The sequence below is a fragment of the Oncorhynchus mykiss genome, chromosome 26, assembly GCF_057628025.1.
Source record: "Oncorhynchus mykiss isolate SJ-2025 chromosome 26, ASM5762802v1, whole genome shotgun sequence".
Classification (NCBI taxonomy): Eukaryota; Metazoa; Chordata; class Actinopteri; order Salmoniformes; family Salmonidae; genus Oncorhynchus; species Oncorhynchus mykiss.
The window spans coordinates 51,795,330-51,823,105 of record NC_143047.1 but is presented as its reverse complement, the minus strand read 5'-3'; the positions used below and the strand labels follow the sequence as shown (position 1 = coordinate 51,823,105).

Genomic DNA, 27,776 nt, shown 5'->3' with positions numbered 1-27,776 from the left:
TGCAGTCTGATATAGAGTGGTGGTGGTGCTGTCTGATATCGAGTGGTGGTGCTGTCTGATATAGAGTGGTGGTGGTGTTGTCTGATATAGAGTGGTGGTCGTGTTGTCTGATATAGAGTGGTGGTGTTGTCTGATATAGTGGTGGTGTTGTCTGATATAGAGTGGTGGTGGTGGTGCTGTCTGATGTAGAGTGGTGGTGTTGTCTGATATAGAGTGGTGGTGGTGTTGTCTGATATAGAGTGGTGGTGATGTCTGGTACAGAGTGGTGCTGTATGATATAGAGTGGTGGTGTTGTCTGATGTAGAGTGGTGGTGGTGCTGTCTGATATAGAGTGGTGGTGTTGTCTGATATAGAGTGGTGGTGCTCTCTGGTATAGAGTGGTGGTGCTGTCTGATATAGAGTGGTGGTGCTGTCTGATATAGTGGTGGTGCTCTCTGATATAGAGTGGTGGTGTTGTCTGATATAGAGTGGTGGTGCTGTCTGATATAGAGTGGTGCTGTCTGATATCGAGTGGTGGTGTTGTCTGATATAGAGTGGTGGTGCTGTCTGATATCGAGTGGTGGTAGTGCTGTCTGATGTAGAGTGGTGGTGCTGTCTGATATCGAGTGGTGGTGGGGCTGTTTGATATAGAGTTGTGCTGTCTGATCTAGAGTCGTGGTGCTGTCTGATATCGAGTGGTGGTGGTGCTGTCTGATATAGAGTTGTGCTGTCTGATATAGAGTCGTGGTGCTGTCTGATATAGAGTGGGGCTGTCTGATATAGAATGGTGGTGTTGTCTGATATAGAGTGGTGGTGGTGCTGTCTGATGTAGAGTGGTGGTGTTGTCTGATATAGAGTGGTGGTGGTGCTGTCTGACATAGAGTGGTGGTGCTGTCTGACATAGAGTGGTGGTGTTGTCTGATATAGAGTGGTGGTGCTCTCTGGTATAGAGTGGTGGTGCTGTCTGATATAGAGTGGTGGTGCTGTCTGATATAGTGGTGGTGCTCTCTGATATAGAGTGGTGGTGTTGTCTGATATAGAGTGGTGGTGCTGTCTGATATAGAGTGGTGGTGGTGTTGTCTGATATAGAGTGGTGGTGTTTTCTGATATAGAGTGGTGGTGGTGCTGTCTGATATAGTGGTGGTGTTGTCTGATATAGAGTGGTGGTGCTGTCTGATATAGAGTGGTGGTGCTCTCTGATATAGTGGTGGTGTTGTCTGATATAGTGGTGGTGCTGTCTGATATAGAGTGGTGGTGTTGTCTGATATAGAGTGGTGGTGCTGTCTGATATAGAGTGGTGCTATCTGATATAGAGTTGTGGTGTTGTCTGATATAGAGTGGTGGTGGTGCTGTCTGATATCGAGTGGTGGTGCTGTCTGATATAGAGTGGTGGTGTTGTCTGATATAGAGTGGTGGTGGTGCTGTCTGATATAGAGTGGTGGTGCTGTCTGATATAGTGGTGGTGCTCTCTGATATAGAGTGGTGGTGTTGTCTGATATAGAGTGGTGGTGCTGTCTGATATAGAGTGGTGGTGGTGTTGTCTGATATAGAGTGGTGCTGTCTGATATAGAGTGGTGGTGCTGTCTGATATAGTGGTGGTGCTCTCTGATATAGAGTGGTGGTGTTGTCTGATATAGAGTGGTGGTGCTGTCTGATATAGAGTGGTGGTGTTTTCTGATATAGAGTGGTGGTGCTGTCTGATATAGTGGTGGTGTTGTCTGATATAGAGTGGTGGTGGTGCTGTCTGATATAGAGTGGTGGTGCTGTCTGATACAGAGTGGTGGTGCAGTCTGATATAGAGTGATGGTGGTGCTGTCTAAAATCGAGTGGTGGTGCTGTCTGACATAGAGTGGTGGTGTTGTCTGATATAGAGTGGTGGTGCTGTCTGGTATAGAGTGGTGGTGCTGTCTGATATAGAGTGGTGGTGCTGTCTGATATAGTAGTGGTGCTGTCTGATATAGAGTTGTGGTGTTGTCTGATAGAGTGGTGGTGCTGTCTGATATAGAGTGGTGGTGGTGTCTGATATAGAGTGGTGGTGGTGCTGTCTGATATAGAGTGGTGGTGCTGTCTGATATAGTGGTGGTGCTCTCTGATATAGAGTGGTGGTGTTGTCTGATATAGAGTGGTGGTGCTGTCTGATATAGAGTGGTGGTGGTGTTGTCTGATATAGAGTGGTGCTGTCTGATATAGAGTGGTGGTGCTGTCTGATATAGTGGTGGTGCTCTCTGATATAGAGTGGTGGTGTTGTCTGATATAGAGTGGTGGTGCTGTCTGATATAGAGTGGTGGTGGTGTTGTCTGATATAGAGTGGTGGTGTTTTCTGATATAGAGTGGTGGTGCTGTCTGATATAGTGGTGGTGTTGTCTGATATAGAGTGGTGGTGGTGCTGTCTGATATAGAGTGGTGGTGCTGTCTGATACAGAGTGGTGGTGCAGTCTGATATAGAGTGATGGTGGTGCTGTCTAAAATCGAGTGGTGGTGCTGTCTGACATAGAGTGGTGGTGTTGTCTGATATAGAGTGGTGGTGCTGTCTGGTATAGAGTGGTGGTGCTGTCTGATATAGAGTGGTGGTGCTGTCTGATATAGTAGTGGTGCTGCCTGATATAGAGTTGTGGTGTTGTCTGATAGAGTGGTGGTGCTGTCTGATATAGAGTGGTGGTGTTGTCTGATATAGAGTGGTGGTGCTCTCTGGTATAGAGTGGTGGTGCTGTCTGATATAGAGTGGTGGTGCTGTCTGATATAGTGGTGGTGCTCTCTGATATAGAGTGGTGGTGTTGTCTGATATAGAGTGGTGGTGCTGTCTGATATAGAGTGGTGCTGTCTGATATCGAGTGGTGGTGTTGTCTGATATAGAGTGGTGGTGCTGTCTGATATCGAGTGGTGGTAGTGCTGTCTGATGTAGAGTGGTGGTGCTGTCTGATATCGAGTGGTGGTGGGGCTGTTTGATATAGAGTTGTGCTGTCTGATCTAGAGTCGTGGTGCTGTCTGATATCGAGTGGTGGTGGTGCTGTCTGATATAGAGTTGTGCTGTCTGATATAGAGTCGTGGTGCTGTCTGATATAGAGTGGGGCTGTCTGATATAGAATGGTGGTGTTGTCTGATATAGAGTGGTGGTGGTGCTGTCTGATGTAGAGTGGTGGTGTTGTCTGATATAGAGTGGTGGTGGTGCTGTCTGACATAGAGTGGTGGTGCTGTCTGACATAGAGTGGTGGTGTTGTCTGATATAGAGTGGTGGTGCTCTCTGGTATAGAGTGGTGGTGCTGTCTGATATAGAGTGGTGGTGCTGTCTGATATAGTGGTGGTGCTCTCTGATATAGAGTGGTGGTGTTGTCTGATATAGAGTGGTGGTGCTGTCTGATATAGAGTGGTGGTGGTGTTGTCTGATATAGAGTGGTGGTGTTTTCTGATATAGAGTGGTGGTGGTGCTGTCTGATATAGTGGTGGTGTTGTCTGATATAGAGTGGTGGTGCTGTCTGATATAGAGTGGTGGTGCTCTCTGATATAGTGGTGGTGTTGTCTGATATAGTGGTGGTGCTGTCTGATATAGAGTGGTGGTGTTGTCTGATATAGAGTGGTGGTGCTGTCTGATATAGAGTGGTGCTATCTGATATAGAGTTGTGGTGTTGTCTGATATAGAGTGGTGGTGGTGCTGTCTGATATCGAGTGGTGGTGCTGTCTGATATAGAGTGGTGGTGTTGTCTGATATAGAGTGGTGGTGGTGCTGTCTGATATAGAGTGGTGGTGCTGTCTGATATAGTGGTGGTGCTCTCTGATATAGAGTGGTGGTGTTGTCTGATATAGAGTGGTGGTGCTGTCTGATATAGAGTGGTGGTGGTGTTGTCTGATATAGAGTGGTGCTGTCTGATATAGAGTGGTGGTGCTGTCTGATATAGTGGTGGTGCTCTCTGATATAGAGTGGTGGTGTTGTCTGATATAGAGTGGTGGTGCTGTCTGATATAGAGTGGTGGTGTTTTCTGATATAGAGTGGTGGTGCTGTCTGATATAGTGGTGGTGTTGTCTGATATAGAGTGGTGGTGGTGCTGTCTGATATAGAGTGGTGGTGCTGTCTGATACAGAGTGGTGGTGCAGTCTGATATAGAGTGATGGTGGTGCTGTCTAAAATCGAGTGGTGGTGCTGTCTGACATAGAGTGGTGGTGTTGTCTGATATAGAGTGGTGGTGCTGTCTGGTATAGAGTGGTGGTGCTGTCTGATATAGAGTGGTGGTGCTGTCTGATATAGTAGTGGTGCTGTCTGATATAGAGTTGTGGTGTTGTCTGATAGAGTGGTGGTGCTGTCTGATATAGAGTGGTGGTGGTGTCTGATATAGAGTGGTGGTGGTGCTGTCTGATATAGAGTGGTGGTGCTGTCTGATATAGTGGTGGTGCTCTCTGATATAGAGTGGTGGTGTTGTCTGATATAGAGTGGTGGTGCTGTCTGATATAGAGTGGTGGTGGTGTTGTCTGATATAGAGTGGTGCTGTCTGATATAGAGTGGTGGTGCTGTCTGATATAGTGGTGGTGCTCTCTGATATAGAGTGGTGGTGTTGTCTGATATAGAGTGGTGGTGCTGTCTGATATAGAGTGGTGGTGGTGTTGTCTGATATAGAGTGGTGGTGTTTTCTGATATAGAGTGGTGGTGCTGTCTGATATAGTGGTGGTGTTGTCTGATATAGAGTGGTGGTGGTGCTGTCTGATATAGAGTGGTGGTGCTGTCTGATACAGAGTGGTGGTGCAGTCTGATATAGAGTGATGGTGGTGCTGTCTAAAATCGAGTGGTGGTGCTGTCTGACATAGAGTGGTGGTGTTGTCTGATATAGAGTGGTGGTGCTGTCTGGTATAGAGTGGTGGTGCTGTCTGATATAGAGTGGTGGTGCTGTCTGATATAGTAGTGGTGCTGCCTGATATAGAGTTGTGGTGTTGTCTGATAGAGTGGTGGTGCTGTCTGATATAGAGTGGTGGTGGTGTTGTCTGATATAGAGTGGTGGTCGTGTTGTCTGATATAGTGTGGTGGTGTTGTCTGATATAGTGGTGGTGTTGTCTGATATAGTGGTGGTGTTGTCTGATAGAGTGGTGGTGCTGTCTGATATGGAGTGGTGCTGCCTGATATAGAGTGTTGGTGGTGCTGTCTGATATAGAGGGTTGGTGGTGCTGTCTGATATCGAGTGGTGGTGCTGTCTGATATAGAGTGGTGGTGCTGTCTGATATAGAGTGGTGGTGGTGGTGTTGTCTGATAAAGAGTGGTGGTACTGTCTGATTTAGAGTGGTGGTGCTGTCTGATATAGAGTGGTGGTGCTGTCTGATGTAGAGTGGTGGTGTTGTCTGATGTAGAGTGGTGGTGCTGTCTGATATAGAGTGGTGGTGGTGTTGTCTGATGTAGAGTGGTGGTGGTGCTGTCTGATATAGAGTGGTGGTGTTGTCTGATATAGAGTGGTGGTGCTCTCTGGTATAGAGTGGTGGTGCTGTCTGATATAGAGTGGTGGTGCTGTCTGATATAGTGGTGGTGCTCTCTGATATAGAGTGGTGGTGTTGTCTGATATAGAGTGGTGGTGCTGTCTGATATAGAGTGGTGCTGTCTGATATCGAGTGGTGGTGTTGTCTGATATAGAGTGGTGGTGCTGTCTGATATCGAGTGGTGGTAGTGCTGTCTGATGTAGAGTGGTGGTGCTGTCTGATATCGAGTGGTGGTGGGGCTGTCTGATATAGAGTTGTGCTGTCTGATCTAGAGTCGTGGTGCTGTCTGATATCGAGTGGTGGTGGTGCTGTCTGATATAGAGTTGTGCTGTCTGATATAGAGTCGTGGTGCTGTCTGATATAGAGTGGGGCTGTCTGATATAGAATGGTGGTGTTGTCTGATATAGAGTGGTGGTGGTGCTGTCTGATGTAGAGTGGTGGTGTTGTCTGATATAGAGTGGTGGTGGTGCTGTCTGACATAGAGTGGTGGTGCTGTCTGACATAGAGTGGTGGTGTTGTCTGATATAGAGTGGTGGTGCTCTCTGGTATAGAGTGGTGGTGCTGTCTGATATAGAGTGGTGGTGCTGTCTGATATAGTGGTGGTGCTCTCTGATATAGAGTGGTGGTGTTGTCTGATATAGAGTGGTGGTGCTGTCTGATATAGAGTGGTGGTGGTGTTGTCTGATATAGAGTGGTGGTGTTTTCTGATATAGAGTGGTGGTGGTGCTGTCTGATATAGTGGTGGTGTTGTCTGATATAGAGTGGTGGTGCTGTCTGATATAGAGTGGTGGTGCTCTCTGATATAGTGGTGGTGTTGTCTGATATAGTGGTGGTGCTGTCTGATATAGAGTGGTGGTGTTGTCTGATATAGAGTGGTGGTGCTGTCTGATATAGAGTGGTGCTATCTGATATAGAGTTGTGGTGTTGTCTGATATAGAGTGGTGGTGGTGCTGTCTGATATCGAGTGGTGGTGCTGTCTGATATAGAGTGGTGGTGTTGTCTGATATAGAGTGGTGGTGGTGCTGTCTGATATAGAGTGGTGGTGCTGTCTGATATAGTGGTGGTGCTCTCTGATATAGAGTGGTGGTGTTGTCTGATATAGAGTGGTGGTGCTGTCTGATATAGAGTGGTGGTGGTGTTGTCTGATATAGAGTGGTGCTGTCTGATATAGAGTGGTGGTGCTGTCTGATATAGTGGTGGTGCTCTCTGATATAGAGTGGTGGTGTTGTCTGATATAGAGTGGTGGTGCTGTCTGATATAGAGTGGTGGTGTTTTCTGATATAGAGTGGTGGTGCTGTCTGATATAGTGGTGGTGTTGTCTGATATAGAGTGGTGGTGGTGCTGTCTGATATAGAGTGGTGGTGCTGTCTGATACAGAGTGGTGGTGCAGTCTGATATAGAGTGATGGTGGTGCTGTCTAAAATCGAGTGGTGGTGCTGTCTGACATAGAGTGGTGGTGTTGTCTGATATAGAGTGGTGGTGCTGTCTGGTATAGAGTGGTGGTGCTGTCTGATATAGAGTGGTGGTGCTGTCTGATATAGTAGTGGTGCTGTCTGATATAGAGTTGTGGTGTTGTCTGATAGAGTGGTGGTGCTGTCTGATATAGAGTGGTGGTGGTGTCTGATATAGAGTGGTGGTGGTGCTGTCTGATATAGAGTGGTGGTGCTGTCTGATATAGTGGTGGTGCTCTCTGATATAGAGTGGTGGTGTTGTCTGATATAGAGTGGTGGTGCTGTCTGATATAGAGTGGTGGTGGTGTTGTCTGATATAGAGTGGTGCTGTCTGATATAGAGTGGTGGTGCTGTCTGATATAGTGGTGGTGCTCTCTGATATAGAGTGGTGGTGTTGTCTGATATAGAGTGGTGGTGCTGTCTGATATAGAGTGGTGGTGGTGTTGTCTGATATAGAGTGGTGGTGTTTTCTGATATAGAGTGGTGGTGCTGTCTGATATAGTGGTGGTGTTGTCTGATATAGAGTGGTGGTGGTGCTGTCTGATATAGAGTGGTGGTGCTGTCTGATACAGAGTGGTGGTGCAGTCTGATATAGAGTGATGGTGGTGCTGTCTAAAATCGAGTGGTGGTGCTGTCTGACATAGAGTGGTGGTGTTGTCTGATATAGAGTGGTGGTGCTGTCTGGTATAGAGTGGTGGTGCTGTCTGATATAGAGTGGTGGTGCTGTCTGATATAGTAGTGGTGCTGCCTGATATAGAGTTGTGGTGTTGTCTGATAGAGTGGTGGTGCTGTCTGATATAGAGTGGTGGTGGTGTTGTCTGATATAGAGTGGTGGTCGTGTTGTCTGATATAGTGTGGTGGTGTTGTCTGATATAGTGGTGGTGTTGTCTGATATAGTGGTGGTGTTGTCTGATAGAGTGGTGGTGCTGTCTGATATGGAGTGGTGCTGCCTGATATAGAGTGTTGGTGGTGCTGTCTGATATAGAGGGTTGGTGGTGCTGTCTGATATCGAGTGGTGGTGCTGTCTGATATAGAGTGGTGGTGCTGTCTGATATAGAGTGGTGGTGGTGGTGTTGTCTGATAAAGAGTGGTGGTACTGTCTGATTTAGAGTGGTGGTGCTGTCTGATATAGAGTGGTGGTGCTGTCTGATGTAGAGTGGTGGTGTTGTCTGATGTAGAGTGGTGGTGCTGTCTGATATAGAGTGGTGGTGGTGTTGTCTGATATAGAGTGGTGGTGCTGTCTGATATAGAGTGGTGGTGCTGTCTGATATAGAGTAGTGGTGGTGCTGTCTGATATAGAGTGGTGGTGCTGTCTGATACAGAGTGGTGCTGTCTGATATAGAGTGGTGGTGGTGCTGTCTGATATCGAGTGGTGGTGCTGTCTGATATAGAGTGGTGGTACTGTCTGATAAAGGGTGGTGGTGCTGTCTTATATAGAGTGGTGGTGGTGCTGTCTGATATCGAGTGGTGGTGGTGCTGTCTGATATAGAGTGGTGGTGCTGTTTGATATAGAGTGGTGGTGATGTCTGATGTAGAGTGGTGGTGCTGTCTGATATAGAGTGGTGGTGCTGTCTGATGTAGAGTGGTGGTGCTGTCGGACATAGAGTTGTGGTGCTGTCTGATATAGAGTGGTGGTGCTGTCTGATATAGAGTGGTGGTGCTGTCTAAAGAAGATGATAAACTCGAATGGGACCCTATTCCCTACATATTGCACTACTTTAGACCAGAGCCCTATTCCCTAGAGTGGTGGTGGTGCTGTCTGATATAGTGGTGGTGTTGTCTGATATAGAGTGGTGGTGCTGTCTGATATAGAGTGGTGATGTTGTCTGATATAGAGTGGTGGTGCTGTCTGATATAGAGTGGTGCTATCTGATATAGAGTGGTGGTGTTGTCTGATATAGAGTGGTGGTGGTGCTGTCCGATGTAGAGTGGTGGTGTTGTCTGATATAGAGTGTTGGTGTTGTCTGATATAGAGTGGTGGTGGTGCTGTCTGATATAGAGTGGTGGTGCTGTCTGATACAGAGTGGTGGTGCTGTCTGATATAGTGGTGGTGCTCTCTGATATAGAGTGGTGGTGTTGTCTGATATAAAGTGGTGGTGCTGTCTGATATAGAGTGGTGGTGGTGTTGTCTGATATAGAGTGGTGGTGTTTTCTGATATAGAGTGGTGGTGCTGTCTGACATAGAGTGGTGGTGTTGTCTGATATAGAGTGGTGGTGCTCTCTGGTATAGAGTGGTGGTGCTGTCTGATATAGAGTGGTGGTGCTGTCTGATATAGTGGTGGTGCTCTCTGATATAGAGTGGTGGTGTTGTCTGATATAGAGTGGTGGTGCTGTCTGATATAGAGTGGTGTTGTCTGATATAGAGTGGTGGTGTTTTCTGATATAGAGTGGTGGTGCTGTCTGATATAGTGGTGGTGTTGTCTGATATAGAGTGGTGGTGGTGCTGTCTGATATAGAGTGGTGGTGCTGTCTGATACAGAGTGGTGGTGCAGTCTGATATAGAGTGGTGGTGGTGGTGCTGTCTGATATCGAGTGGTGGTGCTGTCTGACATAGAGTGGTGGTGTTGTCTGATATAGAGTGGTGGTGCTGTCTGGTATAGAGTGGTGGTGCTGTCTGATATAGAGTGGTGGTGCTGTCTGATATAGAGTTGTGGTGTTGTCTGATAGAGTGGTGGTGCTGTCTGATATAGAGTGGTGGTGGTGTTGTCTGATATAGAGTGGTGGTCGTGTTGTCTGATATAGAGTGGTGGTGTTGTCTGATATAGTGGTGGTGTTGTCTGACATAGTGGTGGTGTTGTCTGATAGAGTGGTGGTGGTGCTGTTTGATATCGAGTGGTGGTGGTGCTGTCTGATATAGAGTGGTGGTGCTGTTTGATATAGAGTGGTGGTGATGTCTGATGTAGAGTGGTGGTGCTGTCTGATATAGAGTGGTGGTGCTGTCTGATGTAGAGTGGTGGTGCTGTCGGACATAGAGTTGTGGTGCTGTCTGATATAGAGTGGTGGTGCTGTCTGATATAGAGTGGTGGTGCTGTCTGATATAGAGTGGTGGTGCTGTCTGATGTAGAGTGGTGGTGCTGTCTGATGTAGAGTGGTGGTGCTGTCTGATATAGAGTGGTGGTGGTGTTGTCTGATATAGAGTGATGGTGCTGTCTGATATAGAGTGGTGGTGCTGTCTGATATAGAGTAGTGGTGGTGCTGTCTGATATAGAGTGGTGGTGCTGTCTGATACAGAGTGGTGCTGTCTGATATAGAGTGGTGGTGGTGCTGTCTGATATCGAGTGGTGGTGCTGTCTGATATAGAGTGGTGGTACTGTCTGATAAAGAGTGGTGGTGCTGTCTTATATAGAGTGGTGGTGGTGCAGTCTGATATCGAGTGGTGGTGGTGCTGTCTGATGTAGAGTGGTGGTGCTGTCTGATATAGAGTGGTGGTGCTGTCTGATGTAGAGTGGTGGTGCTGTCGGACATAGAGTTGTGGTGCTGTCTGATATAGAGTGGTGGTGCTGTCTGATATAGAGTGGTGGTGCTGTCTAAAGAAGATGATAAACTTGAATGGGACCCTATTCCCTACATAGTGCACTACTTTAGACCAGAGCCCTATTCCCTAGAGTGGTGGTGGTGCTGTCTGATATAGTGGTGGTGTTGTCTGATATAGAGTGGTGGTGCTGTCTGATATAGAGTGGTGATGTTGTCTGATATAGAGTGGTGGTGCTGTCTGATATAGAGTGGTGCTATCTGATATAGAGTGGTGGTGTTGTCTGATATAGAGTGGTGGTGGTGCTGTCCGATGTAGAGTGGTGGTGTTGTCTGATATAGAGTGGTGGTGTTGTCTGATATAGAGTGGTGGTGGTGCTGTCTGATATAGAGTGGTGGTGCTGTCTGATACAGAGTGGTGGTGCTGTCTGATATAGTGGTGGTGCTCTCTGATATAGAGTGGTGGTGTTGTCTGATATAAAGTGGTGGTGCTGTCTGATATAGAGTGGTGGTGGTGTTGTCTGATATAGAGTGGTGGTGTTTTCTGATATAGAGTGGTGGTGCTGTCTGACATAGAGTGGTGGTGTTGTCTGATATAGAGTGGTGGTGCTCTCTGGTATAGAGTGGTGGTGCTGTCTGATATAGAGTGGTGGTGCTGTCTGATATAGTGGTGGTGCTCTCTGATATAGAGTGGTGGTGTTGTCTGATATAGAGTGGTGGTGCTGTCTGATATAGAGTGGTGTTGTCTGATATAGAGTGGTGGTGTTTTCTGATATAGAGTGGTGGTGCTGTCTGATATAGTGGTGGTGTTGTCTGATATAGAGTGGTGGTGGTGCTGTCTGATATAGAGTGGTGGTGCTGTCTGATACAGAGTGGTGGTGCAGTCTGATATAGAGTGGTGGTGGTGGTGCTGTCTGATATCGAGTGGTGGTGCTGTCTGACATAGAGTGGTGGTGTTGTCTGATATAGAGTGGTGGTGCTGTCTGGTATAGAGTGGTGGTGCTGTCTGATATAGAGTGGTGGTGCTGTCTGATATAGTGGTGGTGCTGTCTGATATAGAGTTGTGGTGTTGTCTGATAGAGTGGTGGTGCTGTCTGATATAGAGTGGTGGTGGTGTTGTCTGATATAGAGTGGTGGTCGTGTTGTCTGATATAGAGTGGTGGTGTTGTCTGATATAGTGGTGGTGTTGTCTGACATAGTGGTGGTGTTGTCTGATAGAGTGGTGGTGCTGTCTGATATGGAGTGGTGCTGCCTGATATAAAGTGTTGGTGGTGCTGTCTGATATAGAGTGGTGGTGGTGCTGTCTGATATCGAGTGGTGGTGCTGTCTGATATAGAGTGGTGGTGCTGTCTGATATAGAGTGGTGGTGGTGGTGTTGTCTGATAAAGAGTGGTGGTACTGTCTGATTTAGAGTGGTGGTGCTGTCTGATATAGAGTGGTGGTGCTGTCTGATATAGAGTGGTGGTGGTGCTGTCTGATATAGAGTGGTGGTGCTGTCTGATATAGAGTGGTGCTGTCTGATATAGAGTGGTGGTGGTGCTGTCTGATATCGAGTGGTGGTGCTGTCTGATATAGAGTGGTGGTACTGTCTGATAAAGAGTGGTGGTGCTGTCTTATATAGTGTGGTGGTGGTGCTGTTTGATATCGAGTGGTGGTGGTGCTGTCTGATATAGAGTGGTGGTGCTGTTTGATATAGAGTGGTGGTGATGTCTGATGTAGAGTGGTGGTGCTGTCTGATATAGAGTGGTGGTGCTGTCTGATGTAGAGTGGTGGTGCTGTCGGACATAGAGTTGTGGTGCTGTCTGATATAGAGTGGTGGTGCTGTCTGATATAGAGTGGTGGTGCTGTCTAAAGAAGATGATAAACTCGAATGGGACCCTATTCCCTACATAGTGCACTACTTTAGACCAGAGCCCTATTCCCTATATTGTGGTACTACTATAGACCAGAGACCTATTCCCTATGTAGTGGCACTACTTTAGACCAGAGCCCTATTCCCTACATAGTGCACTACTTTAGACCAGAGCCCTATTCCTACTGTTGACCAGGGCCCATTAAGTTCTGCTCAAAAGTAGTCCACTAGAATAGGTTGTAATTTGGGCCTGTATGATGACGTACCTCTGTAGAGCAGAGGCACTAAACCCCTCTCTGCCTGAGGATACTCTTTTAAAGGAAAGATAACCAGCTGAGACGCAGATGGTGAATTCCTCCTGAAACTCATATTTCCAACTGGGAAATTATGTTTACATTCATTCCAATTAGAGAGGAAGGGAGCTTAGCCAAACCAGTTTTATATAGGCCTACGTTCCAAATGGTAAACCATTCCCTACACAGTGCACTACTTTTGAAAAGAGCCCTGGAGGAGTGCACTATGTAGGGAATAGGGTGCCATTAGGGAATCGTTTTTACTGTACTTATGCAGACTGATCAAAGAGTGTCTAAGATCAATACCCAGCCTGCCCTGCTCTTCAGATAGCACATCACTGAGGAAAATGAGTGTCTAAGATCAATACCCAGCGTGCTCTGCTCTTCAGATAGCACAGTATATAGGACTAGTCCACTACGTAGGGAACAGGGTGCCCTTTGGGATACAAGCCTAACTCCCTGAGATCTGAGAGTCGGAAATAGAAAGGAAGGAATCAAGCATTAGTTCTGGTGATTGGCAGAGTAACTAACTAACTGGGTCTCTGAATTAGTCTGGTGATTGGCAGAGGAACTAACTAACTGGGCCTCTGAATTAGTCTGGTCCAAGTACTTTCAGAACTGATATTTAATTGAGAAAAATACAACAAAATATCAAATGATTTTAGATATTAATTCAAAACCTTTCGTGGTGAGGAATACACAGGAGATGAACAATGGAAACAAATGAAACCAAACTGAAATGCTTTAATTAGCATAAGTATGAGAAGTGGCCAAGGCTACATTCTGGTGTTTCAAGACCAGAGAAATACCCTATACATACTAAAGTTTTGAGTATATTCAAATGAGTGGATTTGGCTATTTCAGCCACACCCGTTGCTGACAGGTGTATCAACTCCAGCACACCGCCATGCAATCTCCATAGACAAACATTGGCAGTAGAATGGCCTTACTGAGGAGCTCAGTGACTTTCAACATGGCACCGTCATAGGATGCCATCTTTCCAAAAAGTCAGTTCATCAAATTTCTGCCCTGCTAGAGCTGCCCGGTCAACTGTAAGTGCTGTTATTGTGAAGTGGAAACGTCTAGGAGCAACAGCTGTGAAGTGCAAGGCCACACAAGCTCACAGAACGGGACCGCTGAGTGCTGAAGCGCGTAGCATGTATAAATAGTTGGTACTCGGTTGCAACACTCACTACCGAGTTACCAAACTGCCTCTAGAAGCAACGTCAGCACAAGAACCGTCTGTCGGGAGCTTGATGAAATGGATTTCCATGTCCGAGCAGCATCACACAAGCCTAAGATCACCATGCGCAATGCCAAGCGTTGGCTGGAGTGGTGTAAAGCTTTCCGCCATTGAACTCTGGAGCAGTGGAAACTCGTTCTCTGGAGTGATGAATCACACTTCACCATCTGGCAGTTCGACAGACGAATCTGGGTTTGGCGGATTTCAGGAGAACCCTACCTGCCCCAATGCATAGTGCCAACTGTAAAGTTTGGTGGAGGAGGAATAATGTTCTGGGGCTGTTTTTCATGGTTCGGACCCCTTAGTTCCAGTGAAGGGAAATCGTAACACTACAGCATACAGTGACATTCTAGACAATTCTGTGCTTCCAACTTTGTGGTAACAGTTTGGGGAAGGCCCTTTCCTGTTTCAGCATGACAATGCCCCTATGCACAAAGCGAGGTCCATACAGAAATGGTTTGTTGAGATCTGTGTGGAAGAACTTGACCGGCCTGCGCAGAGCCCTGACCTCAATCCCATTGGGATGAATTGGAACGCCGACTACGAGCCAGGCCTAATCACCCCCAACATCAGTGCCCAACCTCACAAACTCTATTCTGGCTGAATGGAAGCAAGTCCCTGCAGCAATGTTCCAACATCTAGTAGAGAGAGAAAGACAGAGAGAGAGAGAGAGAGAGAGAGAGAGAGAGAGAGACAGAGAGAGAGACAGAGAGAGGGACAGAGAGAGGGCCAGAGAGAGAGAGAGAGGGACAGAGAGAGGGACAGAGAGAGAGTGGGACAGAGAGATAGGGACAGAGAGAGAGAGACAGAGAGATAGAGAGAGGGACAGAGAGATAGGGACAGAGAGAGAGAGAGGGACAGAAAGAGAGAGAGAGAGAGAGGGGGCGACAGAGAGAGAGAGCGAGAGAGAGAGAGAGAGAGAAAGACAGAGACAGAGATAGACAGAGAGAGGGACAGAGAGACAGAGAGAGAGAGATAGAGAGAGACAGAGAGAGAGAGAGAGAGAGAGAGAGACAGAGAGAGAGAGAGAGACAGAGAGAGGGAGAGAGAGAGAGAGAGAGAGAGAGAGAGTACTTACAGGTGGTGGGTGTGTTGCAGTCGTGTCCGTGTCTGAAGTACTGTGGTTTCTCTATAACAGGTATATGGGTCATTCCTATAACCACCTCGTCAGCCTCGCCGTTGAGGGTACAGGGTGTGATGATGCCATGGTTGACGTGATGAAGAGGACTGGCAGAGTCTTCCTCACCACTGATCGCCGCCACCGGCCCTTGAAGAGGAAGACAAAGTTAATAAATTGAATAAATATAAAGCCCTTTTTACATCAGCAGTCATCACAAAGTGCTTTACAGTTATGTAGCCGAAGGCCTGCAGAACCACAACACATGGAAATCTCTTTAACCACAATTGGAGCATTTTTTATGTAATATATCTCTATATGCTAAGCAATGTTTAACTCTTAGCTGTGTCTGAGGCAGTTTAGCAATCTGTACGTTTTCTCAGGTCAATCTGTACGTTTTCTCAGGTCAATCTGTACGTTTTCTCAGGTCAATCTGTACGTTTTCTCAGGTCAATCTGGACAGTTTTGAAGTTCGCCACCATCTTCCTAGTGTGTCAGTACACCGTAATGTCCCATCTTCGATCAATCCCTGAAAATCTGTTTTTGTTTCTCCAGCTTGGCAGTACCGGAGCCAGTCTCTGTATCATCAGTGAGTCACAGGCTCACAATGTGCACTCTGACAGCCTTCATATTCTGAGAGGACGGAAAATAACAACCGAGAGGAAGGGAAAGGACATCCAAGAGGATGGAAAATAACAACCGATAGGAAGGGAAAGGACATCCAAGAGGATGGAAAATAACAACCGAGAGGAAGGGAAAGGACATCCAAGAGAATGGAAAATAACAACCGAGAGGAAGGGAAAGGACATCCAAGAGAATGGAAAATAACAACCGAGAGGAAGGGAAAGATCATCCAAGAGGAAGGAAATAACATCCAAGAGGAAGGGAAAGATCATCCAATAGGAAGGGAAAGAACATCCAAGAGGAAGGGAAAGGACATCCAATAGGAAGGGAAAGATCATCCAAGAGGAAGGGAAAGATCATCCAAGAGGAAGGGAAAGATCATCCAAGAGGAAGGGAAAGATCATCCAAGAGGAAGGGAAAGATCATCCAAGAGGAAGGGAAAGATCATCCAAGAGGAAGGGAAAGATCATCCAAGAGGAAGGGAAAGATCATCCAAGAGGAAGAAAAATAACATCCAAGAGGACAGGAAATAACATCCAAGAGGACAGAAGATAACATCCAAGAGGACAGAAAATAACATCCAAGAGGACAGAAAATAACATCCAAGAGGACAGAAAATAACAACCGAGAGGAAGGAAAATAACAACCGAGAGGAAGGAAAATAACAACCGAGAGGAAGGAAAATAACATCTAAGAGGACAGAAAATAACATCCAGAATGACAGGGTGATATTGGAGCTGATTTAGCGAGAGAATGACAGGGTGATATTGGAGTTGATTTAGTGAGAGAATGACAGGGTGATATTGGAGCTGATTCAGTTAGAGAATGACAGGGTGATATTGGAGCTGAATCAGTTAGAGAATGACAGGGTGATATTGGAGCTGATTCAGTTGGAGAATTACAGGGTGATATTGGAGCTGATTCAGTTAGAGAATGACAGGGTGATATTGGAGCTGATTTAGTGACAATGACAGGGTGATATTGGGGTTGATGTAGTGAGAGAATGACAGGGTGATATTGGAGCTGATTTAGTAACATAATGACAGGGTGATATTGGAGCTGATTTAGTGAGAGAATGACAGGGTGATATTGGAGCTGATTTAGTGACATAATGACAGGGTGATATTGGAGCTGATTCAGGTAGAGAATGACAGGGTGATATTGGAGCTGATTTAGTTAGAGAATGACAGGGTGATATTGGAGCTGATTTAGTGACATAATGACAGGGTGATATTGGAGCTGATTTAGTGAGAGAATGACAGGGTGATATTGGAGCTGATTTAGTGACAATGACAGGATGATATTGGAGCTGATTTAGTGACGTAATGACAGGGTGATATTGGAGCTGATTTAGTGAGAGAATGACAGTGTGATATTGGAGCTGATTTAGTGACATAATGACAGGGTGATATTGGAGCTGATTTAGTAACATAATGACAGGGTGATATTGGAGCTGATTTAGCTAGAGAATGACAGGATGATATTGGAGCTGATTTAGTGACGTAATGACAGGGTGATATTGGAGCTGATTTAGTGACATAATGACAGGGTGAAATTGGGGCTGATTTAGTGAGAGAATGACAGGGTGATATTGGAGCTGATTTAGTGACAATGACAGGATGATATTGGAGCTGATTTAGTGACATAATGCGAGGGTGATATTGGAGCTGATTTAGTGACATAATGACAGGGTGATATTGGAGCTGATTTAGTGAGAGAATGACAGGGTGATATTGGAGCTGATTTAGTGACAATGACAGGATGATATTGGAGCTGATTTAGTGACGTAATGACAGGGTGATATTGGAGCTGATTTAGTGAGTGAATGACAGTGTGATATTGGAGCTGATTTAGTGACATAATGACAGGGTGATATTGGAGCTGATTCAGTTAGAGAATGACAGGGTGATATTGGAGCTGATTTAGTGACATAATGACAGGGTGATATTGGAGCTGATTTAGTAACATAATGACAGGGTGATATTGGAGCTGATTTAGCTAGAGAATGACAGGATGATATTGGAGCTGATTTAGTGACGTAATGACAGGGTGATATTGGAGCTGATTTAGTTAGAGAATGACAGGGTGATATTGGAGCTGATTTAGTGACATAATGACAGGGTGAAATTGGGGCTGATTTAGTGAGAGAATGACAGGGTGATATTGGAGCTGATTTAGTGACAATGACAGGATGATATTGGAGCTGATTTAGTGACATAATGCGAGGGTGATATTGGAGCTGATTTAGTGAGAGAATGACAGGGTGATATTGGAGCTGATTTAGTGACATAATGACAGGGTGATATTGGTGCTGATTCAGTTAGAGAATGACAGGGTGATATTGGAGCTGATTTAGTGACATAATGACAGGGTGATATTGGAGCTGATTTAGTGAGAGAATGACAGGGTGATATTGGAGCTGATTTAGTGACATAATGACAGGGTGATATTGGAGCTGATTTAGCTAGAGAATGACAGGGTGATATTGGAGCTGATTTAGCTAGAGAATGACAGGGTGATATTGGAGCTGATTTAGGTAGAGAATGACAGGGTGATATTGGAGCTGATTCAACCACAAGGTATAGCCTTCTCGTCACCTTGACAACTGAGTAAATAATCATATAGATCCAGTCATACAGTCCTCATTTACGTCCCAAACATTCACCCTATTCCCTACTGAAAATAGTGCACTACTTATGACCAGAGTCCCATCGTAAGTAGTGCACTATGTAGAGAATAGGGTGACATTTAGGTCATAATCCTATCATCAGGGCCAGCATCTCAACCCTCCAGTTCAGAGAGGTGATAGAACAACATCAGTCTCCTGGGCGTTATGTGAAGTGACCATTTTAAACCACTTGAGGTTCTGTCTGAAGACTCAGCCACTTTAAATAAATATGGCAGAAAAGGATGATGAATAGGAGAAAACATCTGATGTATTAAAGAAGCCCTGGCATAGAATAAAAAGAGATCTGATCGACAGCAGTGGCCTCTGGGATGTGGACGGCCTGGGTCAAAACACACTCACAATCAGAGGCTGTAGACGGCCTGGGTCCATTACTCACTCACAATCAGAGGCTGTAGATGGCCTGGATCCAATACCAACTCACAATCAGAGGCTGTAGATGGCCTAGTTCAATACCCAATCACAATCAGAGGCTGTAGATGGCCAGGATCCAATACGCAATCACAATTAGAGGCTGTAGTTTGCCTGGATCCAATACCAACTCACAATCAGAGGCTGTAGATGGCCTGGATCCAATACCCACAACACAATCAGAGGCTATAGATGGCCTAGTTCAATACCCACTCACAATCAGAGGCTGTAGACGGCCTGGTTCAAAACACACTCACAATCAGAGGCTGTAGACGGCCTGGGTCCATGACCCACTCACAATCAGAGGCTGTAGACGGCCTGGGTCCAATACCCACTCACAATCAGAGGCTGTGGACGGTCTGGGTCCATTACCCACTCACAATCAGAGGCTGTAGATGTTCTGGGTCCAATACCCACTCACAATCAGAGGCTGTAGGTGGCCTGGGTCCATGACCCACTCACAATCAGAGGCTGTAGACGGCCTGGGTCCAATACCCACTCACAATCAGAGGCTGTAGATGTTCTGGGTCCAATACCCACTCACAATCAGAGGCTGTAGACGGCCTGGGTCCATTACCCACTAACAATCAGAGGCTGTGGATGGCCTGGGTCCATTACCCACTCACAATCAGAGGCTGTGGATGGCCTGGGTCAATACCCACTCACAATCAGAGGCTGTAGGTGGCCTGGGTCCATGACCCACTCACAATCAGAGGCTGTAGACGGCCTGGGTCCAATACCCACTCACAATCAGAGGCTGTAGATGTTCTGGGTCCAATACCCACTCACAATCAGAGGCTGTAGACGGCCTGGGTCCATTACCCACTAACAATCAGAGGCTGTGGATGGCCTGGGTCCATTACCCACTCACAATCAGAGGCTGTGGATGGCCTGGGTCAATACCCACTCACAATCAGAGGCTTTAGATGTTCTGGGTCCAATACCCACTCACAATCAGAGGCTGTAGATGGTGTGGGTCCATTACCCACTCACAATCAGAGGCTGTGGATGGCCTGGGTCAATACCCACTCACAATCAGAGGCTGTAGACGGCCTGGGTCCAATACCCACTCACAATCAGAGGCTATAGATGTTCTGGGTCCAATACCCACTCACAATCAGAGGCTGTAGACGGCCTGGGTCCATTACCCACTCACAATCAGAGGCTGTGGATGGCCTGGGTCCATTACCCACTCACAATCAGAGGCTGTGGATGGCCTGGGTCAGTACCCACTCACAATCAGAGGCTTTAGATGTTCTGGGTCCAATACCCACTCACAATCAGAGGCTGTAGATGGCCTGGGTCCATTACCCACTCACAATCAGAGGCTGTGGATGGCCTGGGTCAATACCCACTCACAATCAGAGGCTGTAGACGGCCTGGGTCCAATACCCACTCACAATCAGAGGCTGTAGATATTCTGGGTCCAATACCCACTCACAATCAGAGGCTGTAGATGTTCTGGGTCCAATAGTACCTTATTGGCTCTGGTCAAAGTAGTCAACATCCTGCAGACCGCATCAATGCTACCTGGCGTCTGATAAAAACCTCCCTATGGTCTCTGGAAGGAGTTTGATCATTTGAAAAGTTTCAGTTCTCTGAACTATGAGCACTACGGCTCCACTACACACTCAGAGGTTACATCCCAAATCGCAACCTATTTCCTATATATAATATTTTTGTCCAGCTCTGCACAATGCTACAGCACTACGTTCCTGTCTGGCTCCCAACTCAGAACCCACTCAGAAATGTCTCCCTGGGAGGGCCAGATTACAGAGAAGAGGTAAAGGGAGGATGGGAGAACAGGAGAAGTTGGGCTGTTGAGTGATAACATCCTGCAGACTGGATCAATGCTACCTGACGCTGAAGAAAACCTCCCTGTGGTCTCTGGAAGGAGTTATATAAGTTGCAGTAGCTGTGAATGGGTTCTGACGCTGAAGAAAACGTCCCTGTGGTCTCTGGAAGGAGTTTTATAAGATGCAGTAGCTGTGAATTGGGTTCTGAGACAGCATATCTCCAGTAGAATATATCTAAGCTTGTGTCCCAATTTGCACCGTATTCAGTGCACTACTTTTAACCAGGGCGCCGGTCCAAGGTAATGCAGTATATAGAGGATAGGGTGCCATCTGGGAAGCAGACTAAGAGCAGAGGTCTTCCATCAGATCAACTCTGATGTACTCTAAAGAAACACACACAATGAAACAGTGCAACTTTCTCCAGTCAAGTTCTGTCCCTTAGCAGGAAGTCAGACTGCGGTGTGAGAGACACTGTTTTACAGTTGTAGTTGTTGGCTTTAGAGTGAGTATTTCTCAGAGACAAAACCCTCCTATAGAAGTTGTGACTTGTGTTTGTTGGAGTTAACACCTGAATATTATTTAGCAGTCCTCCACTATGAAGAGAACAGGAAGTCATGTGACCAGAGCCCTATAGCCCCTGGTCAGAAGTCCTCCATACATGAAGGGCACTTTTCGGCATTTGCTGTATAAGCGATGAGAATCTCCATATTGCAAATGTACAGTCCCTTACTAGGCGTCCGTGAATGCTTTTAAAAAATTGACGATGGTGGCGGGCCATGCACCAGAGCTAGATCTTCCGGGAAGTCAAACGAAGTCTCTCGGACATTCGGTTTCCGTTTTACACATTTTTTAAATGATGGTCATTTTTCCTCTGTCATGGTAAATTCCACCAGATGGTGTATGGAATCTTATTGCAAATGTACAAAACATCACCAATCACGACATGGCCATTTCTCCTAAATGGAAAAGACTTCGAAGATGAAACTTGGTGAGCATAGGTTTGGACTAATGGGCTGTTAGCCCAGAAACAAGATGATGTTGAGGCCTCAACGCTTTTTGAGTTAAGTCCATTTTTATGGGATTAAAGGTAAAAAATGAAAATAAAGTGCTAATTTGACCGGCTCACATCAAAGTACATGAACCTACGGTGTCAGGAAAAAAAGAATCAGCCATTTATTTTTTGTAATTTACGAGAAATCGTACAATGTACAATTGGTGATGGTCAATGAAATGTGTTAGATCCAGTTGCAGCGTGTTCAAACGAATCCGTTAAGGTGGGTTCGGAGCGCTGCGAAATTTGTGATTTTCTGAAATAACACACACTCATTCAACCCTCTGTAAATCAGTCAGTTCTTAATGTAAAGACTTAAAGCTCAATATTTTGTCAGAGCCTACCCCAAGGAGGATATGTGTTCACTTTCAGCTTCCTGTATCAACCGGAAGTGCCTTAAATTGGGGTCATAGAGGCTGTTTCGAAGGGTTTAAAAGGTTAGCTCTTTCCAAAACTTCATATGTGTGGTTAGGCAACCCTCATGAACTGTAAATCAGTCATTTCTCCCATCATATTTCCAAAAAAACCGCACACACACACACACACACACATATAGCAAGGATGGAGTGACACAGTGTGGGGCTTAGAGACACAGAGCCTGCAATAGTTGTTTTTTCGAATTATCAAAGAACCGTCAGACCTAGAGCTCTGACACTTTAGAAACCTGTTCTAGAGTTCAAGTCGATAGTGCGTGGTGAGTTATGTGGCTCTAGAAAGTTCTCAGACCAAGAAACAGCCTTGTACATTTGCAATAACTTCAATTCATTTTTACCATCACGAAAATGACGTCATTTAGAAAAGTCCCAGAGTTGTATGACTGGGTGCACCGCCTCGGCCCATAGAGACGGACCCCAATGTTTCTGTCCGATAGCTCATTCAAGGACCCCATAGCAACGCCCGGGAAAAGTGGATTTTCAGCACCAATTAAGGTTGCTGCTCGGCTTCGAATGACCTATCAAGCTGAAACTCAGGTTTCGGGGTCGCCTCAGTTAGGCCTACACAATGTCAGAACTGGACCCGCAGCTAGAACGTAACTACGTGTTTTATGTTTTTATTATGTTTTAACCTCTGTAGGGAGGGTGGGACGCTACCGTACCACCTGGCCAACATCCAGTGAAATTGCAGAGCGCCAAATTCAAAAACAGAAATACTCATTATAAAAATTCATAAAACATACAAGTGTTATACATCGGGTTAAAGATCACCTTCTTGTTAATCCAACCACGGTGTTAGATTTCAAAAAGGCTTTACGGCGAAAGCATACCATGCGATTATCTGAGAACAGCGCCCAGAAGACAAATCATTACAAACAGTTACCAGCCAAGTAGAGGAGTTACACAAGTCAGAAATAGTGATACACTTAATCTCTTACCTTTGATGATCTTCATATGGTTACACTCACAAGACTCCCATTTACTCAATAAACCTCAGTTTTGTTCAGTAATCCACAGGCTCAAAGGCAGTCACATCAAACAGACGAAAAATCCGAAAAGCATCAGTAAAGTTCGTAAAAACATGTCAAACGATGTTTATAATCAATCCTCATGTTGTTTTTAGTCATAATAATCAATAACATTTCAACCGGGCAAAAGCTTTGTCAATTTAAAAAGAAAACAAGAAAGTCGTGCTCTCTGTCGTGCGCTTTAAAAAGCTCTGGGACACTGGTCAGACTGGTCTTATTCCCTCATTTTTCAGAATACAAGCCTGAAACAATTTCTAAAGACTCTTGACATCTAGTGGAAGCCATAGGGAGTGCAATTTGAGTCCTAAGTCAATGGATACTGTAATGGCATTCAATAGAAAACTACAAAATAAATCCCACATCCTGTATTTTTCTCAGGTTTTCGCCTGCCATATCAGCTCTGTTATACTCACATACATTATTTTTAACAGTTTTTTAAACTGTAGAGTGTTTTCTATCCAAATATGCATATCCTAGCTTCTGGGCCTGAGTAGCAGGATATTTTGGTTTGGGCACACTTTTCATCCGGAGTGAATTTAAACAGAAGACGCTGCGAATTTTGGACCTGCTCTGAAATATGTGATATTTGGCTTCTAACCAAGTTGGACCAAGTTGGTTTGGTGTCAGTTTGCATCAGTTTGGTGTCAGAATGATATCTTATTGACTGATGGATGCTGACTTGCTGGCTGACTTTTGTACATTTGCAATAAGATTCGACATTGAAAAAACATCACAAAATGGACATGACGAAATCAACACAACGAGCGATGGAGAGGAACCACTCTCAGTGCCCGGCCATCCTAAGTTCATTGGGCCAGTCAATTTCGGATTTCTGCAGTATTTTTGAGCATGTCAAATTCGTGATGGTAAATGCACATTGAAACATATTGCAAATGGACAGCCGTGCGCCTGGTGATTGGAACGAGTTACAAGGAGAACATTTTAAAAATGGTTTTGAAGGGTGCAAGGGGTCCACGGCTGGGTAGGGAGCACCCACCACCCGTGCCCATCCAATAGGGTGCGCCCCTGGTCATTTTGGACGTTTTTCAAAAAATCGTTAAAAGACCACAGAGTCCCACTTCTTTCTCACCATGCATGACAAATAGACCTAGGTGTATTCAGGGCTTAACCTTTTTGGAATAGGGGGCAGCATTTTCACTTTTGGATGAATAGCGTGCCCAGAGTGAACTGCCTCCTACTCTGTCCCAGATGCTAATATATGCATATTCTTATTAGTATTGAATAGAACACACTCTGAAGTTTCTAAAACTGTTTGAATGATGTCTGTGAGTATAACAGAACTCATATGGTAGGTGAAAACCTGAGAAAAATCCAACTAGGAAGTGGGAAATCTGAGATTTGTAGTTTTTCAACTCAGCCCCCATTGAAGATACAGTGCCTTGCGAAAGTATTCGGCCCCCTTGAACTTTGTGACCTTTTGCCACATTTCAGGCTTCAAACATAAAGATATAAAACTGTATTTTTTTGTGAAGAATCAACAACAAGTGGGACAAGTTAAACAAGTTTGAAATATCCAATAAATGTCGTTCCACTTCATGATTGTGTCCCACTTGTTGTTGTTGTTGTCTTCACAAAAAAATACAGTTTTATATCTTTATGTTTGAAGCCTGAAATGTGGCAAAGGTCGCAAAGTTCAAGGGGGCCGAATACTTTCGCAAGGCACTGTACAGGGTGATATTAGTTATGTTTCACTTCCCAAGGCTTCCACTAGATGTCAACAGTATTTAGAACCTGTTTTGAGGATTATACTCTAAAGGAGGGGCTCATAAGGGCTCTTTGAGTGAGTGGTCTGGCAGAGTGCCACAGCCCCAGTCTGGCGCGCTCACGTGAACGGTAGCTTCGTTCCACTTCAATTGTACAGACATAGGAATTGTCCGGTTGGAACATTAATGAAGTTCTATGTTAATTAAAAACATGCTAAAGATTGATTCCATACTTAGGTTGGCATGTTTCTACGGGCTGTAACGGAACTTTTTGAACTTTTCATCCAATGTTCGGCGCGACCTGTACGCGCTTTTGGATTTGTTTACCAAATGCCCTAACAAAAGAAGATATTTGGACATAACTGACATTATTGAACAAATCAAACATTTATGGTGGAACTGGGATTCCTGGTAGTGCATTATGATGAAGATCATCAAAGGTAAGTGAATATTTAAAATGCTATTTCTGAGTAATGTTGACTACCCAATATGGAGGGTATCTTTTTGGCTGCTTTGTTGTCTAAAGGCTGTACTCAGATTATTGCACGGTTTGCTTTCTCCGTAAAGTTTTTTTGAAATCTGACACAGCGGTTGCATTAAGGGGAAGTTTATCTTAAGTTCCATGTATAATAGTCACATTTTTATCAATGTTTATTATGAGTATTTCTGTAAATTGTTGTGGCTCTCTGCATTATCACCGCATGTTTTAGAACTACTGAACGTAACGTGCCAATGTAGACTCAGATTTTTTTATATAAATATGAACTTTATCAAACAAAACTGTTACGGTGAGTGAATGAGGACCCAAAAGCGAACTAACTTAAACAGAGCTTCTTTAATAACCAAACTGTGGTAGGCTCAGATAGACCGGCAGATTCCGACAGGACAGGACAAGGTTACAGCAAACATGACGATAGTCTGGCTCAGGCATGAAACACAACAAACAAGAATCCGACAAGGACAGGAACAAAAACAGAGAGAGATATAGGGACCTAATCAGAGGGAAAAAGGGAACAGGTGGGAAACGGGGTGAATGGGTAGTTAGGAGGAGACAAGGCACAGCTGGGGGAAAGAGGGGGAGAAAAGGTAACCTAACAACGACCAGCAGAGGGAGACAGGGTGAAGGGAAAGGACAGAAACACACAACATGACAATACATGACAGTACCCCCCCACTCACCGAGCGCCTCCTGGCGCACTCGAGGAGGAAACCTGGCGGCAACGGAGGAAATCCTCGATCAGCGCACGGTCCAGCACGTCCCGAGAGGGAACCCAACTCCTCTCCTCAGGACCGTACCCCTCCCAATCAACGAGGTACTGGTGACCACGGCCCCGAGGACGCATGTCCAAAATCCTGCGGACCCTGTAGATGGGTGCGCCCTCGACAAGGATGGGGGGGGGGGGGGGGGGGGAAGACGAGCGGGGGCGCGAAGAACGGGCTTAACACAGGAGACATGGAAGACCGGGTGGACGCGACGAAGATATCGCGGAAGAAGAAGTCGAACTGCGACAGGATTAATGACCCGAGAAATACGGAACGGACCAATGAACCGCGGGGTCAACTTGCGAGAAGCCGTCTTAAGGGGAAGGTTCTGAGTGGAGAGCCAAACTCTCTGACCGCGACAATATCTAGGACTCTTAGTTCTACGCTTATTAGCAGCCCTCACAGTCTGCGTCCTATAACGGCAAAGTGCAGACCTGACCCTCTTCCAGGTGCGCTCGCAACGTTGGACAAAAGCCTGAGCGGAGGGGACGCTGGACTCGGCTCAACTGAGATGAGAACAGCGGAGGCTGGTACCCGAGGCTACTCTGAAAAGGAGATAGCCCGGTCGCAGACGAAGGAAGCGAGTTGTGGGCGTATTCTGCCCAGGGGAGCTGTTCTGACCAAGACGCAGGGTTGCGAAAAGAAAGACTGCGTAAGATGCGACCAATAGTCTGATTGGCCCGTTCTGCTTGACCGTTAGACTGGGGGTGAAAGCCGGAAGAGAGACTGACGGAAGCCCCAATCAAACGGCAAAACTCCCTCCAAAATTGAGACGTGAATTGCGGACCTCTGTCCGAAACGACGTCTGACGGAAGGCCATGAATTCTGAAAACATTCTCGATGATGATTTGTGCCGTCTCTTTAGCAGAAGGAAGCTTAGCAAGGGGAATGAAATGAGCCGCCTTAGAGAACCTATCGACAACCGTAAGAATAACAGTCTTCCCCGCTGACGAAGGCAGTCCGGTGACAAAATCTAAGGCGATGTGAGACCACGGTCGAGAGGGAATGGGAAGCGGCCTGAGACGGCCGGCAGGAGGGGAGTTACCGGACTTAGTCTGCGCGCAGACCGAACAAGCAGCCACGAAACGACGCGTGTCATGCTCCCGGGTGGGCCACCAAAAACGCTGGCGAATGGAAGCAAGCGTACCCCGAACGCCAGGGTGGCCGGCTAACTTGGCAGAGTGAGCCCACTGAAGAACGGCCAGACGAGTAGGAACGGGAACGAAAAGAAGGTTCCTAGGACAAGCGCGCGGCGACGGAGTGTGAGTGAGCGCTTGCTTTACCTGCCTCTCAATTCCCCAGACAGTCAACCCGACAACACGCCCCTCAGGGAGAATCCCCTCGGGGTCAGTGGAGGCTACTGAAGAACTGAAGAGACGAGATAAAGCATCAGGCTTGGTGTTCTTAGAGCCCGGACGATAAGAAATCACGAACTCGAAACGAGCGAAAAACAGCGCCCAACGCGCCTGACGCGCATTAAGTCGTTTGGCAGAACGGATGTACTCAAGGTTCCTATGGTCAGTCCAAACGACAAAAGGAACGGTCGCCCCCTCCAACCACTGTCGCCATTCGCCTAGGGCTAACCGGATGGCGAGCAGTTCGCGGTTTCCCACATCATAGTTACGTTCCGACGGCGACAGGCGATGAGAAAAATACGCGCATGGGTGGACCTTGTCGTCAGAGAGGGAGCGCTGAGAAAGAATGGCTCCCACGCCCACCTCTGACGCGTCAACCTCGACAACGAACTGTCTAGAGACGTCAGGTGTAACAAGGATAGGAGCGGATGTAAAACGATTCTTGAGGAGATCAAAAGCTCCCTGGGCGGAAACGGACCACTTAAAGCACGTCTTGACAGAAGTAAGGGCTGTGAGAGGAGCTGCCACCTGACCGAAATTACGGATG

The 27,776-nt window shown here is 46.2% G+C and overlaps 1 protein-coding gene across 1 annotated transcript in view; it reads right to left on the bottom strand.

The window, feature by feature from the left end:
• The window catches only part of ntrk3b (neurotrophic tyrosine kinase, receptor, type 3b), a 180,974-nt gene that overhangs the window by 46,445 nt on the left and 106,753 nt on the right, over window positions 1-27,776 (bottom strand). The window contains exon 12 of the mRNA XM_090222041.1: window positions 14,819-15,007. Within this exon, the coding sequence (XP_090078167.1) occupies window positions 14,819-15,007 (189 nt within the window). The remainder of the gene's footprint in view (window positions 1-14,818; window positions 15,008-27,776) is intronic.